A 14,982-nucleotide genomic window follows, 5' to 3' on the forward strand; every position below is an offset into this window, starting at 1 on the left:
TGTGGTCTCTCCAGCTGCTGAATGTGCTTTGTGAGGTACAGTCTTATAAGGGAAGAATACAGGGATGTTATGACCACCTTGTACCTGGATGAGATACCCTTACTAATGAGGTGGGCCATGTAGAAAGCTTTCTGTACAACGGAGGCAATATGGTGGTCAAATGTCAGTTTGCTATCAACCTGGGTGCCCAAGTCCCTAATGACTGACGGTATGCTTAGTGCCTTATTATAAATGTGATAATCTGTGAGGACATCATTCTCCCCAAAAGGGATGATGATGCATTTTTTGGCATTCAGTTTGAGGCCATGTTTCTGGCACCAGTCATTTGTTTGGGTGAGACCCTCTTGGAGGATGTCCACATTACTAGGGGAATTGATGACAGCACCCAGCTTGCAGTCATCTGCCAACTTGGTCAGACATAACACACTAGATTTGGCCTGCACCTCTGAGAAGCATATCCCAAACAGCAGAGGCCCCAAGACCAGTCCTTGGAGTACACTGCTTGTTACAGGTCTACTACTTGAGGTGGCTACCCCTATTTTGACTAGGTGGGTTCTATCAGTGAGCCAGTTCGCTACCCATCTGATAACATATGGATTGATGCCTAGCTGAGAGAGTGGGGAATAGTACTGAAGGCCTTGGCCAGGTCAAGGTAGGTGGTGTGCACCATCTTCCCCTCATCTATGGCCTTGGTGACTGTCTCAAAGAAGTCGACCAAATTTAATAGGCATGACCTCCCCTTGACAAAACCAAACTGCGTGGGATCAAGTGTCTGGAAGTTGCCAATGTCCTTGTTAATGAGGTCCATGATAATCAGCTCCATGGCCTTGCAGATTAGGCTAGTTAGGCTGACGGGTCTGTAATTTCCTGGATCAGTGGATGCTCCACCTTTGTGCAAAGGGCTGACAGTAGCTGTCTTCTATTCGGCTGAGACAAAGTCAGTACTCAGGCTTTGGTTGAATAGGGTGCCTAAAAGTGCTGCAAGTTCCTGCCCGAGTTCATGCAGGATGCAGCTTGGGATGTTATTGGGTCCCATGGAGGCTGTATTTTTTGCCTTTGAGAGGGCAGTGATGACTTGCTCCCTAGAGATAAGGGGGGGCAGGTACTGGGCATGTCCTGTTTTACTGATGGGGGGGGGGGGGACAGAGAAGTGAAGTTTTCAATGAACCTGTCTGCCAGCAGGTTGGCTATATCTATAGGGTTTGTGTATGTGGTGTCCTTGACCACCAGTTCTGAGCAGCTCTGGGTGCTTCCCTTGAGATTGTGGACATATGTGAAGAAAGCCTCATGACTGTCTTTAGTAGATGTGGCCAGTTTGGTCTCAAAGTTTGCTTTGGAGGATTTCACTAGTGCTCTTATTTGCTTGTTCAGGCTAAGGAGACATTGCTTCCAATTACACACCTGCTCCTTCTTGGTCCTGGACAGCAATTTTTTCCTTTTATTATAGAGTTTATTTATTGCAGATGTCCACCAGACAGGTTTACTCTTCCTTGAGGAGAATGATTTCATCCTGTCTGGTATTCCTGATTCCATGCAGCTATATAAATGCTCATATACTGTAATACTTTGGTGTAGGTTTGGACATATTTGCTAGTTCCTGTGGAGGGGGAGGGGGCTGTGAAGCTGTTTATACCTTCCCTCAGTATATTAAGAAAAAGCAGTAGAATCCAGTATTATCAAAGCCTCTCAGCAGATGACTGAAACTGAAAACAAAATTGGCAGTAAACTAATGATTTTGCACTTTCTCAAGTTTGCTTCCACATCCTTAGTCTCTAAATGTACTAAATCCAAAGTCACATAATGTTGGAGTTAAAGGCAAATCTGGCTTTCATAAAAAAGAAATCAATTTTCCTTGTAGTCTGAGTTGGTGCAAATTTACAGCATATACAGAGGTTATGCTGTGGGGGAGAAGTCACCACACTACTGGGTTTGCAGTATGTGCAAACCCTCCCTGGAAAAAAACAGTATAAATGTGCACATTGTTCAGAATTACTTCCTTCATTTAAACTGCATCTTCTATAACAGGTGTCTAGTTTTCATAAGTCAGTTTCTGTGGATCACATTTCAACAGCCCTTGCAAGACCCAATAATTCCTTACATTTCCACTTTTATATGTTTATTAATTAATTGGAAGCTGTTGGCTTTGTATACGTTTCATTACACTTAGCATGAGTCTTCCCTACCTAATCCCACATCACACTGTGAATCAAACATCAGACATAGACATAAAAATTAAGTGATAGGTTTTGGGCCATGTGCATATGGTAGGCATTATTTTTTTAAATTAAACCGTTTGCTTCCGTCTTGCAAAAAACTTGCAGTGGTTTACTGAAATAACATACCTCTGTCCACCCCAACACACACACACACACACACACACACACACACACACACACACACACACACACACACATACACACACACACACAAGATTCTATCAGTGTTTTAGTGATTTTGGATTGGAAATTTCATTGTCTGTGCCCTACATGACATGTTTGCACTGCTGATGACCCTGTTACCAATTCATTCAAATCTCATAAAGTTATGGGTGCAGGGTCTTTCACTCCAGTCAGCATGCAACGATAAGAACTTGCTTGTAAACTTGGGGCAGTGGTGTCACAGCTGACATCATTAATGTTGAGCAGTGATACTGGACAATTTGGTCATTTACATTTGCTTTTGTGGCCCTTGTCATGGCTGAAGAGTCTGTACTGTATCGTTACATTTACCCAGTTAACAAATTATTGCATATTAAATTAAGCAATACATAGTAATAAAATCTCTAAACACATCATAAATGACCTGCACATTTTAGCAGGTTTATACATGGATTTGTAAACACATGAACTACTGCATATGTTTTTCTATGACTACTGTTTGGTGAAAAAAAAAGAAATGTTATAAATGGATTGAAATATAACTGTATTTAATTATGTAATTAATTAAATATCACAGATTATGTCTGGAAATATTAGAAAGTACTTTAGTAATAATGTTTTTACTTCATTTTTAGCTGAGTCATGAAACAAAGAAGTTTGTATTTCATGTAGAAGAAGAGATCCCTGTCAAAAATCTGAAGCCAGCGATGGTCAAAATTTATGATTATTATAATGAGAGAGGTTAGTTATAAAATTGTTTAAATTATAATACACGAATAATTCTAATCTCATAATGTAAATCACCACGTCCCATACTTTTCTACTACTTCTGACAACTTAAGCCCGCTCTTACTAACAACTTTAACTTTTTCCCCTCTTCTTTCTGTATCTCTAATGCGCTCACCTTTTTACATTCTGTGTACTGCTGTACCTCTCTTGCATCTTACCTATAATTTGCATACTCACTTTCAAATGAAACTAAATATTTGCAACAGTAGTATAATCTTACAGTGATTTGCTAAAGAGTATTTCTATTGTAAGTTTCTAGTACGTATTGTAAATCTAAAATGCTCATTTACGTGTGTTACAACTCTATAACCTTGTTTACCACCTTTTGGCTGAATACCCTTGGCTGAGTGTGAAAATTAACCATTGAAATCAGCACACTACAGTGGTCATCAAATGTATAAATAAATAAATGTTGGGTGTTGTCATTACATAAATATCCTGTGGTAGTGAGGAAGGATGTGTGATATTTTCTGAGTGATTTTACTCTTGCAGAGGTATTGCATAAGACAATACCCACGGGGAACCTGACTGCTGAATGACAGCAGTTACTGTGAGTCTCAATACAGTCAAAGAGTTTTGCTGAAAACCAATTGCAAGAAACATGGCTTTGTTTTTTTCTACACTGTTGTGTGACCATGGAGTTAGTATGCATAAGTTGGAGAGTGAGAAGGCTTCCGCCAGCATGAGGGTGCAGGAGTTCTGCCTACCTGAAAAAAAAAAAAAAAAAAACTTTGTACAGTAGAGAGTCAATTATCTGAATTGTCAATTATCTGAACCAGCCTTCAAAAGTTTCTGGGTAGGAAAAATCATAAAGTCTGAATATGTAAACATTATATTTTCTTTAGCATGTTTTTTGAGCTTGTAGCCAGTTCGTATGTGAAAAATATTCTTTATTGTCCACTGGAATCACTGAATGGTTGGAAAGTGTATTCCTGCATGCAGAACAAAACAAGATTTTGTAAGTTTTTTTATCCAATTCAATTTTATGTTTGATTATCTGAACAGTTTGATTATCCGAATTACCCTACGTCCCAGTTAGTTCGGATAATCGACTCTTTACTGTATTTGATTCACTGAAAGTAGTTTTCAACAGAACTGTTTCGATGTTTCATGACTCACTGTAATTGCTGTTGATAAGTCAGCATGAATCCTGTCAGTGTGACTAAATCATGTTTGTAAAGAGACAGTTCAGAAGAAGCTAGAGACAAGAAAGAACTCTAACTCAGCATTCCTAGACTTGGAGAAATTATATGAGGAGGTCCCAAGAAAGCTTATTTGGACAATCCTGTGATGGTTCAAAGTCCCAGAAACAATGGTTGAATTAGTACATGCTATGTTCAAGGTCCCAGGGGCTTGAGTACAAACAATGTTCAAACTCATGGACGGGCTCCAAGTGGGAGTGGGTGTACATCTTGGTTCAGTTCTGAATCTACTGCTGTTCATTCTGATGATGGACTGCATTAGCAAACAAGTTGGAGAGGATGGATCAGTAAAGCTGTTGTATGCAGACAATGTGGCATTACAGACAGACTTTGAAAAAGAACTTCAGGGAATGAGAAGCTAACTGAATGCACAACTGAAGGCACATGGGATGAAACTATGCAAAGACAAGACAGTTGTAAAGGCAGCAGATGAGAAAATCAGAGCAAACTGAAAAGTGAGATAGAAGGAAAACAGGGGAACAGGTTAACACCTTCAAGTTTCTGGCAGGGGTGATTGAGGAGATGGAAAGTCTTAATGAGGAAGTCAGAATAAGAATCAGAAGTCCTGCGGCCAACTGGTGCAGTTTGTCAGGGGCAGTGAGTGACAGAAGAATGCCAAAGAAGCTGAAAAGTAAGGAGTACTAAATAGTTGTTCAACTAATACTACTGTATGGTATAGAAACCTGGGCAGTGAAGACAAAGCAATTGAGGAAGCTAGAGATGATGGAGATGAATTGCCTGAAATGGATGATAGGATGCTCACTGTGGAACAGATGAAAAAAATGAGGACAAAAGAGCAGAAAGCGAAGTAGCTTCAATTTCAGAGGAGGTCAAGGCAAAAAGATTACAGTGGTTCAGGCAGAAGACAAGCTGGTAAAGAAGATTTAGGACACACAGAAATAAGGTAAGAAGATCGAGGGCATCCAGCAAAGAGTCAGATGGACTGTGTGAATGAAGACTTGCGACAATCAGGTATACCTATCAAAGAAGGTAGGAGACTGGCCCTGAATACTGAGAGATGGTAATCATTGACATGACACCCCAACCCCGTGCAGAAAAATGGGAAAAGGGGGTTGATGACAATGGTGAGTCAGCATGAATCCTACACACAGATCTTCCGCAACGTGCAGCGTTTTAAGGTTTGTCTCACAGTTAATACCCTTTGCAACTAAAGCCTATAAAAAACTTCAATCTGCAATATGTCTCATGCAAAATCTGCTAACATAAGTATGCAGTGTCAGTGACTGAACATATTAGCACACTTGGCTTTGGTGCTGGAAGATCAGAAGCCTGTAGGTTCTATTACCATACCCAGGTGCTTGGATTAATTTTCCAGTAATGATACCACAGTGCAGTATAAGTGGGTACTACATACCTCAGTGTGCCATCCTTCAGATGAGATACTAAACCAAGGTCCCATCTGCCTGAGCTGCCTAGTAGCACTGGATGTAAAAGATCCTGTGCCACTTATCAAAGAGTAGGGATCCTCTGTTAACATATATACATATTGATATCTTCCAGAAAGTTTGGCTTTCACTTTTTAACATATTTCTTTATATTTCTCACTTTCAGTTTCAAAAGAAAAAAAATAAACAAAAGAAATATATTCCTTATGCATAATTTTTTATTGTTCCCCACTCTTTCCTCCACACATGCTTCTTTATTTTTCTCAAAATGTCCACACTCATTTCTTATTAAATAAAACATCTTCCATTATTGCCTTCCATATTCCCCAAATTACATAAAATAGCCTCTCATTAATATCCTTCATATCTTCATCTTTTCATTTCCATAGTAACCGCACAAATCATATGTGAATCTACATGATTTTCTTTTTTAACCATCTCTTCTTAAACACTTCCAGTATTGTATTATTTATTTCACGTTGTAGAAAAAATATTTTTATTTTTACATGCAAAATATAATTTTTCTCCCATAACTACATATAGCGTACTTCATTTGACAGGTAACTTATTTATACTAAGTCAATATAAAATAACTTGGCATAATGGTAATTTCTTACATCTTATTTTTCTTTTCTTTATTGCCTTGAAAACTTCTTCACCCAAACCTTCCCATGGATTCACATCATAAAATGTTTTCATGATATTTTTGTACCAAATTCTTCTACCTCTTTCCACATTCTCACTCACTCACTCACTCACTCACTCACTCACTCACTCACTCACTCACTCACTCACTCACTCACTCACTCGCTCGCTCACTCACTCACTCACTCACACAGCAGCCATAACACAAAGAGAGCCTAACTATCCAGAATTCATTCCATCTTTTCATTTTGCTACAATCCGTACTAAGTAAAATTTACCTGTATTTAAACAGATTCCACTTGACTCTCCACCCTGTCCACAGTATTTGCCCGTGTTTTCTTTGCCATTGCAAGGAGTGCATCACCACCCCACTGAAGCACATCTATAACCTCTGACTCACTATTAACACTATTCCTGCTATATGAAAGTCTTCCTTTATCAGACTCATATGTAAAGAAGCCAAGTCCACCTCCTGCAGCCACTTTCATCCCATCTCCATCCTACCTAACCTGGACAAAATTATAGAAAAACTTATTTTTAACCAGCTTACCTCTTGCCTACAAAACTATCTCTTGCTTTCCAGCAAACAACATGGTCTGGGCTGGGAGAAGCATCCTGATAGTTTTCTGGATCTACTAACAATATTTTAAATAATGTGGATAAAGGGAATCAAGTTAAGCTATGTTCATTGACCTAACCTGTGCCTTTGACATTGTGGACCACTCATTTTTACTTCCCCTTCTGCAGGACATCAACGTCAGCCCTGAATCCACCAGATGGTTCAAAGATTTCCTGTTTATCCATTTTATTTTTTATTTTATTTTATTTTATTTGCTGTTTGTTAACTGTGTGAATGAACATGTCCAAAGAACCTTATCAGTCATGACCTGGGACTGTAAGGCAAAGGTATACAAATTTCAGTTTGACAGTTACAGTTATGCAGATATACACTTGTTTGAACTGTAGTCAAAAACACGAGTAGAAATCGCGTTAACATTTTGAAAACTTGAGCATAAATAACTTTGACATAATTGTACAGAAAGTAGATTAATTTAAATCACACTGATATAATCTTACAGAAATCACATTATTACATTGAGGTGTGATCAGGAAAGGAACTCATATTACCAGAACGATGTGCAGTGTAAGCTACGCATGATGTATAAGTGCTTGTGTGACCTATATATTATATACATGATATGCAGCATTGGTTATAACTCATTCAGTGCAACCAGTAACAGTATGTGTTACACATCTGGGTGGAACTCATATTACCAGAACGATGTGCAGTGTAAGTTATGCATGATGTATAAGTGCTTGTGTGACCTATATATTATATACATGATATGCAGGATTGGTTATACCTCATTCAGTGCAACCATTAACAGTATGCGTTACACATCTGGGTGGAACTCATATTACCAGAACGATGTGCAGTGTAAGTTATGCATGATGTATAAGTGCTTGTGTGACCTATATATTATATACATGATATGCAGCATTGGTTATAACTCATTCAGTGCAACCAGTAACAGTATGTGTTACACATCTGGGTGGAACTCATATTACCAGAACGATGTGCAGTGTAAGTTATGCATGATGTATAAGTGCTTGTGTGACCTATATATTATATACATGATATGCAGGATTGGTTATACCTCATTCAGTGCAACCATTAACAGTATGCGTTACACATCTGGGTGGAACTCATATTACCAGAACGATGTGCAGTGTAAGTTATGCATGATGTATAAGTGCTTGTGTGACCTATATATTATATACATGATATGCAGGATTGGTTATACTTCATTCAGTGCAACCAGTAACAGTATGCGTTACACATCTGGGTGGAATACGTCTGGGCATTATGATGCTGCTGTCGTTATCCCTTTAGCACATACCTGCTATTCACTTTGAAGATGTTCTGAAAGGGATGGTTTAAAGGGTGTCCAACCTTTTGGCTTGCTGGGGCCGCATTGAGTGAACAGAAATGGTCTTGGGGCCGCATATAAAATATATCATATAGTTAACTCTTTCGTTGCTCCGGAAGACCACAGTCAACCTCCTGGCTGTCCTGTAGGTGCATTTGAACAATGAATAAATGTAATAAAGGCCTAATATTTGCCTTAAAATTCTAATTCTCATTCTAATTCTAATTCTCTAATCTAACAGTTAACTCTAACATCTTAGTTAATATATCTATATACATATATATATTTATATTTTTTTTACAAATAAACAGATATTCATTACAGCACTAGCATTTCTCACTGAGAAAACCATTCCAGCAGTCCAACTACGTAAAATGTCAACATCAGCAGTCCTACAATACTATAATCCACAAAAATAACCCAACAAATTTGCAATAAAGTAAAGAATTCACATTAATGACTTAAATCGATTCTGAATAAGCTACAAGAGGGTCTCACCCAAACAAATAACTGGTGCCAGAAATATGGCCTCAAGCTAAATGCCAAAAAATGCATCATCATCCCCTTTGAGGAGAGTGATGTCCCCACAAATTATCACATTAATAACAATGTTGTAAGCACGCAATAAGTCGTATGGTACTTGGGCACCCAGGTTGATAGAAACCTGACTTTTGACTACCATGTTGTCTCCATTGTAAGGAAAGCTTTTTACATGGCCCACTTCATTAGTAAGGGTATCTCATCCAGGGACAAGGAGGTCATAACATCCCTGTATTCTTCCTTTACAAGAGCCAGTATTGAGTGCAATGCCCCTTTTGGCATGTGCCTCAGCAAAACACCCTGCCAAAAGAAAGACTACAACCATTTCTGATAAAAAAGGTCAAAGGACTAAGTTCACTATGTTATCCAAACAGACTAAAAAGCTTCTTGCTTTCCTCTGTCTCTCACTGGCCCCTATAAATGTCATCATTGGCTTGCTTTCCAGGCTAAGAAAGATCCTGCCTTAAGAGACTTCCTCTACCTCAGAAATACTGGTTATACTTAAAACGCTCACTACAAAGACCACAGCCTTCACTGCAACATAAACAAGCCACTTTTTATGGACAGGTTCTTGACACAAAAACCTTCAACTTCTGTAAAAAGGTCCTCTCATTATCTAACAATGTAGTTCAGCAACACAATGGCTGGATGGATAGCCATAAATGTAGTCCTTGGGTAAGTAGCAAAGCCTTCATCAAACCAGATGGAAAATCCACATACTAACCTTTCCAAGCTGGATGGCTAAGATCTAATATTGGTTACTCAAGTCTAGTTGCCCAAGAAGAGGGGCATGTTTAACTAAGAATTCCATTTGCAAAATTATATTCAGTATACATATTAAATCTCTCTCTCTCTTACACACACACACACACACACACACACACACACACACACACACACACACAAACACAAAAGCCCCTACTTGTAAAATAGGCAACCTCAGTAATCACAGGACACCCACTCACTGAATGAAATTGTCTGTAAGTCAAAATATCTGAAAAAAAATCATATAGTGATGGATTCATCCATGTAATTTCCAACCACCAAAAGGACCATCAATAAATCAACAAAACTGCTCGGCAAAAAGTAAATCAATAAGAAAACCATACACTATAATGCTACATACTGGTGTAAACATATAACTTGTGTCAATCCCCAGGTTAATCCATACCAAAAGATTGTTTCAGAGCTTCAGCTATGTACAAACAGCTTTCTCCTAAAAGCTTTACTCATTGATATTTGCCTTGCTGTAATTATAACTGTAAAAAAAATGTTTGTTTATTCTGTACCTCAATGATTCTCACTGTTGCGAGATGTAATCTCTGCCATATTGTATGAGTACTACATTCATAATTTGCTCTCTCTCTCTCTCATATATTGTATTATATTGTTTTGTGTTATTTTTGGAGCTTTTCTCCCCGGGCCTCTGCTGAAAATGGACCTGTGTCCAGTCGGACTTTCCCGGTAAACAAATGTAAAATAAAATAATATAAATAAAAATAAACGTCCCTTCAATCTAAAGCCATTTGACATTCAGACATTTTAATTTGTGCAGAAGTTACTCACAGATTGACAGTTTACTGAGCTGTAATGCTGACCTTCGCTTTTGAAAAAAACAAATTCCCAGACTTTGTCAATAGCTCAAAGTGTAGAGAGGATTATTTATTTATTATATATTTATTTATTTTTGGAAAACATCTTTAAAACTGTTAAATTGATTACACACCCAGAAACACAGAAAAGTTATTGTGATTATGTAAACCACAGACTGCTGCAAGAAATCAAAGTCACATTAGCACTCTATGCTTATGTCCGAACAGATGAATCATACCTGTCAATTCCAAAAGAAGTAAAGTAGCTTAATAAGAAGGTTATTTGCAAGGTTACATGGCAGTTTATATTGGAAATAAGCAGAGATATTAAAAAGGCTCTGTTTTTCATAATTATGCTGAAAAGTCTTCCAGGGTAAATACAACTTCTGATTTAGTATGGAACCATACTTCTCAACCTTAGAGCAGGAAATCTGGACAAAGCGAAAAATAAAAGTGGGACACAGGCCCAAAAATAGTTATGCATCACAGACACCATTGAAACAACTGTAGCTGCAAACATTATACATCACTTATAATCTTTCTATCCCATTATTGTCAGTTAAACATTATATGGCTCATTCAGTCCTGCCTTCTTTTGCATCAAAGAAAACCATGCTTTGAAATGACAAATGCATTAAAAATAATAAATAAAACACATTGCGTCAACATCCTGCAACTTCCTACCTGCAAGCAACCACAGAGCTTTCACTGAAACTAGGGCTGCTTGTTTCCCCAGAATGACAGCTCTCCCTAATTAAGTCTAATGGTATACAATCTACCAGTATCTGGACTACCTGAAATAAATTAAATTATGGCCTGTAAATTGAAAGTACACTTTGTTTAATTAAACTATATTTCTAAGTCCACTTACTATATTTTTTCAGTAACATCCCAATATCCATTCCAGGTCACTTTACAAGACATTGGCAGTGGTAGACTTGGCATCCTTCAGAACCCCACAGGCCCACGCTAATACATTGTCCATTAAATGTAAATATCCATCCACTGTAAATGGCAAGAAGCTATGTCTTAAAAAATCTACTTCTGGCATGCCTACCCAAGTATTAGGTTTTGAAACAAACAAACATATTCTCCACTGTCTGTAAGTCTGTCTTTAATAATCATCTACTGTTGCAGCACTCCCAACACATAAGCACACACATACACACTAAAATCCCCAACATTTAAAAAATGACATTGTGCCCACTTGATTTGCCAGTATTGATGATCCGCAAAAGCTATGCTTACTGTTGTCCAATCTACCGCTGCTTAGAACCCACCAATGAAAAAACAGTACTAGGTGCTTTTTTGTTTGCCTGAAAAAAACAATACAACTTTATATGCTATAGTCCCACATAGTCAGTCCACTACTGACCCATTAACCCTAGGCTGCTGTCTCATTCTTACTCCCTGGAACTGCATTACCTTGGATGACTACTTTTATTTCCTAAGCAAAAGACACAAATTGGAAGATGAGGCAAAAATCCAGACATTCTTTGAAAATCCATACAGTTAAGAGGTATGAGTTTATGTTCAATACAACACTCTCCATGTCAGGAAAGCCGCAATTTAATGAAAGTGTACTCTTAATGTATGATATATTTGTGAGCTAACTTGTTTGTGTTCAGTAGGTAGACTGATCATTGTTAGCCTCTTTGTGCATGCGTCTCTCTCAGTCATGCACACATATGCACACATACACACACACACTCTTCTACTTTCACGCACACAATTCTGCTTTCATGCATGCACTCACTCACTCCATGCTTACCTATTAAGACAGGTAATTGCTGTCCCTTTCAAAGGCAACAGCGGCAAATCCATACATGAGTCCCTCTTCAGCGAGAACACACACACACACACACACACACACATACACACACACACACACACTAATTGTTCGGCGCAAAATAATGGCGTAAACACACTGACCCTTTTTTGGCTCAAAAACAAAACTAGAAGGGCGCTTTGGCGCATGCGCACACCATTAGCATTACAGGTCACGGGAGCGAAAAACACAAAACAAAAAAGTGTTTTGGGGCATGCGTACATCGCTGTTGCAGTTAGAGGTTGAGGGCTGCATGGAAGAGCTCTGAGGGCCGCATGCAGCCCGCGGGCCGCAGGTTGGCCGCGTCTAGAACCATTGGAGAGACTTTTGGCTTTTTATCTCAGGAGGGAGATTATTCCCTTGTGTAGGGTCCAATTTTGAAAAGGTGTGTTCTCCTATAACTACCTAAGTAGTGTTGGTAGTGTAGCATTGTCCATATTCAGGCTTGTGTTTTGGGCCTAGTTTTTTTGTTAGTAGAGGCTGTGTGTCTGAGCACATGTTCCAGGCCATCATATCTTAGCCAAAGCCAGCACAGCATTTCAGTGAGTGAATTTTTTGTGGTCATTTACTGACTGGGGTTGCCTGGACTACAGCTTGGAGTAAACACCTCATTGGTTCTTTCAAGCTTTTTTTAAAGTTGTTTCAGGTTTCAACTTTGTTACTTAAGAAGTTAACTTGTGAGTGTTTCTGCCATTTCACACTGAGCTAATCGGAGGAAATCGGAGGAAGGGCTCTGTGCCAACTAATCTGTGATATATAACATTAGGTATCCTGTTTTTTGCTTATTTCTGAGTTATTTATAGCATTTTTATTGTCTGCATATACTTTCCTAGCTAGTTTCACTGTGTATGAGGAATTAGCTAGAAATTTTCTACCATTGTTTAGCATCTGGTTGTGTTTGTTTGTTCTGATTTTTGTTTCCCACCCTCTCTCCCTATTGGTATCCTGTTTTTATACTTGTTGGCTTTGCAGTTGCCCGCCCCTACTGTAAATTTGATTTGGGACACTCCTCCCAGTCTAGTGTCATTACCTCATTCTACCTAATCCAGGGAGAACATTTGAGAAGGCCAACCCAGTTAGTTTCTGTTCCTCCTTTCCCCTTTCCACTTTACAAAAAAAAAATTTTCTAAGCTTGTTTCCTGCCTTTCCTGTAAGTCGTCTAGTCCAGATACAGATTTGCTGTATCTAGGACTGTTTGTAAGCTTCTGAGCCCCCAAGCCTTTCTGTGTTGGAGGGAAGCCATCTAGCTTAATTTTGTTTCTTAGAACTAGCCAGTTTTCTAGTTTCAGCACTCAAATCTGTTTCTTTGAGCTCAGCACTTGTTCAGAACTCATTGTAAGCACTAAATAAGCTACAAATTACTACAGCACTCAACTTTCCTCACTTGTCTAGAGGAAAACAGATTTTAGTACTTAATAAATAAGCACCTATCCAGGCATGTCTGAGGGACAGCTCCCGGTGTTTTCTCCTGTCTACCTGATGAATCTGGGCATCTTGGGGCAATGCAACAATTGCCTCACATACACAGACAACCCTCTCCTCCTACCACCCAACACTACAACATGTGAGAGATGCACTTATATAGCCAAACTGGAAGCAAAGCTCTCTTCACCCAAGACTGGTCTAGACAGTCAAGAGGAGAAGGTAAACACTTGCACCACACCACACTCATCACATAGTCCCTCAAAATCTACACCACCAAAACACACACATAGAAACATAAAACACACACCTACATTCATGGAGGCTCTCAAAAAATAATCTACCCAAGCAACAAGGACCTCCAAAGCAGAAACGTAAGCAACCTCCACCCCCCAACACAACCCAAATGACACATAGCCCAAAAACTCAGTGTGCCACCCAAACACAGCCCATAAGGCATAACAACGTACCCAACACTATAGTCATAGGTGACTCTATAGTCAGGCACACTGATGTTCCACTCACCAGGCTAAACAAGGAGAAAGTTACTGTCAGCTGCCTGTCAGGTGCCAGGATCTGCCACATAATGCATGCACTCAGGTCACTCCACAAAAAGTACAAATATGTCATTGTCCATGTTGGTGTGAATGACCTGAGACGTACCCCCCTGGACTAAATGAAAAGAGACATGGAGGTGCTGTCCGATCTTGTAGCCCAGGCAGGTATGACCCTAGCCCTGAGTAGCATCCTGCCATCACCCAGAATGATACCATAGTACAAGGACAAAATGACTGATTTCAACAATTGGCTAAGCTTCTAGTGTCATTCTAAGGGGATCCAGTATCTGTCTGCCTGGGATGACATGATCGACAAACCATGATGCTTTGCCAGAGATGGCCTGCACCTGTCGCCCTTGAGATTCCAGATACTGGCTAAGGCTCTTGCCACCCCTATAGTGCCTTCTTTATGCAAGATTAAAATGACAAATTCACCACCATAACAGGTACAAGCAAGCAAAATCTGAGGGTAATGCTACTTAATGCTACAGGTCTAAACCTCAAAATGCACTCACTCAAGGCACTCCTTAAAATGGAGAACATTGACATCTGTACAGTGACAGACACCTGGATCAAGGCTCCAGAGACCACCCCTGCATTACCAGGCTATAATTCATACCACACCTTTTGGCCACCTAACCTGGACCGAACCACTAAATGCGGAGGCGTGTCCATATTCATTAAGGATATCC

General features: G+C 39.2%; 1 protein-coding gene across 1 annotated transcript in view; it reads left to right on the forward strand.

Annotated features, from left to right (window-relative positions):
* LOC122808164 (alpha-2-macroglobulin-like) overlaps window positions 1-14,982 on the forward strand; it is a 366,256-nt gene that overhangs the window by 286,367 nt on the left and 64,907 nt on the right. The window contains exon 7 of the mRNA XM_044079137.1: window positions 3,014-3,119. Within this exon, the coding sequence (XP_043935072.1) occupies window positions 3,014-3,119 (106 nt within the window). The remainder of the gene's footprint in view (window positions 1-3,013; window positions 3,120-14,982) is intronic.

The sequence above is a fragment of the Protopterus annectens genome, chromosome 8.part0 (assembly GCF_019279795.1).
Source record: "Protopterus annectens isolate FY-2018-M chromosome 8.part0, PAN1.0, whole genome shotgun sequence".
Classification (NCBI taxonomy): domain Eukaryota; kingdom Metazoa; phylum Chordata; order Ceratodontiformes; family Protopteridae; genus Protopterus; species Protopterus annectens.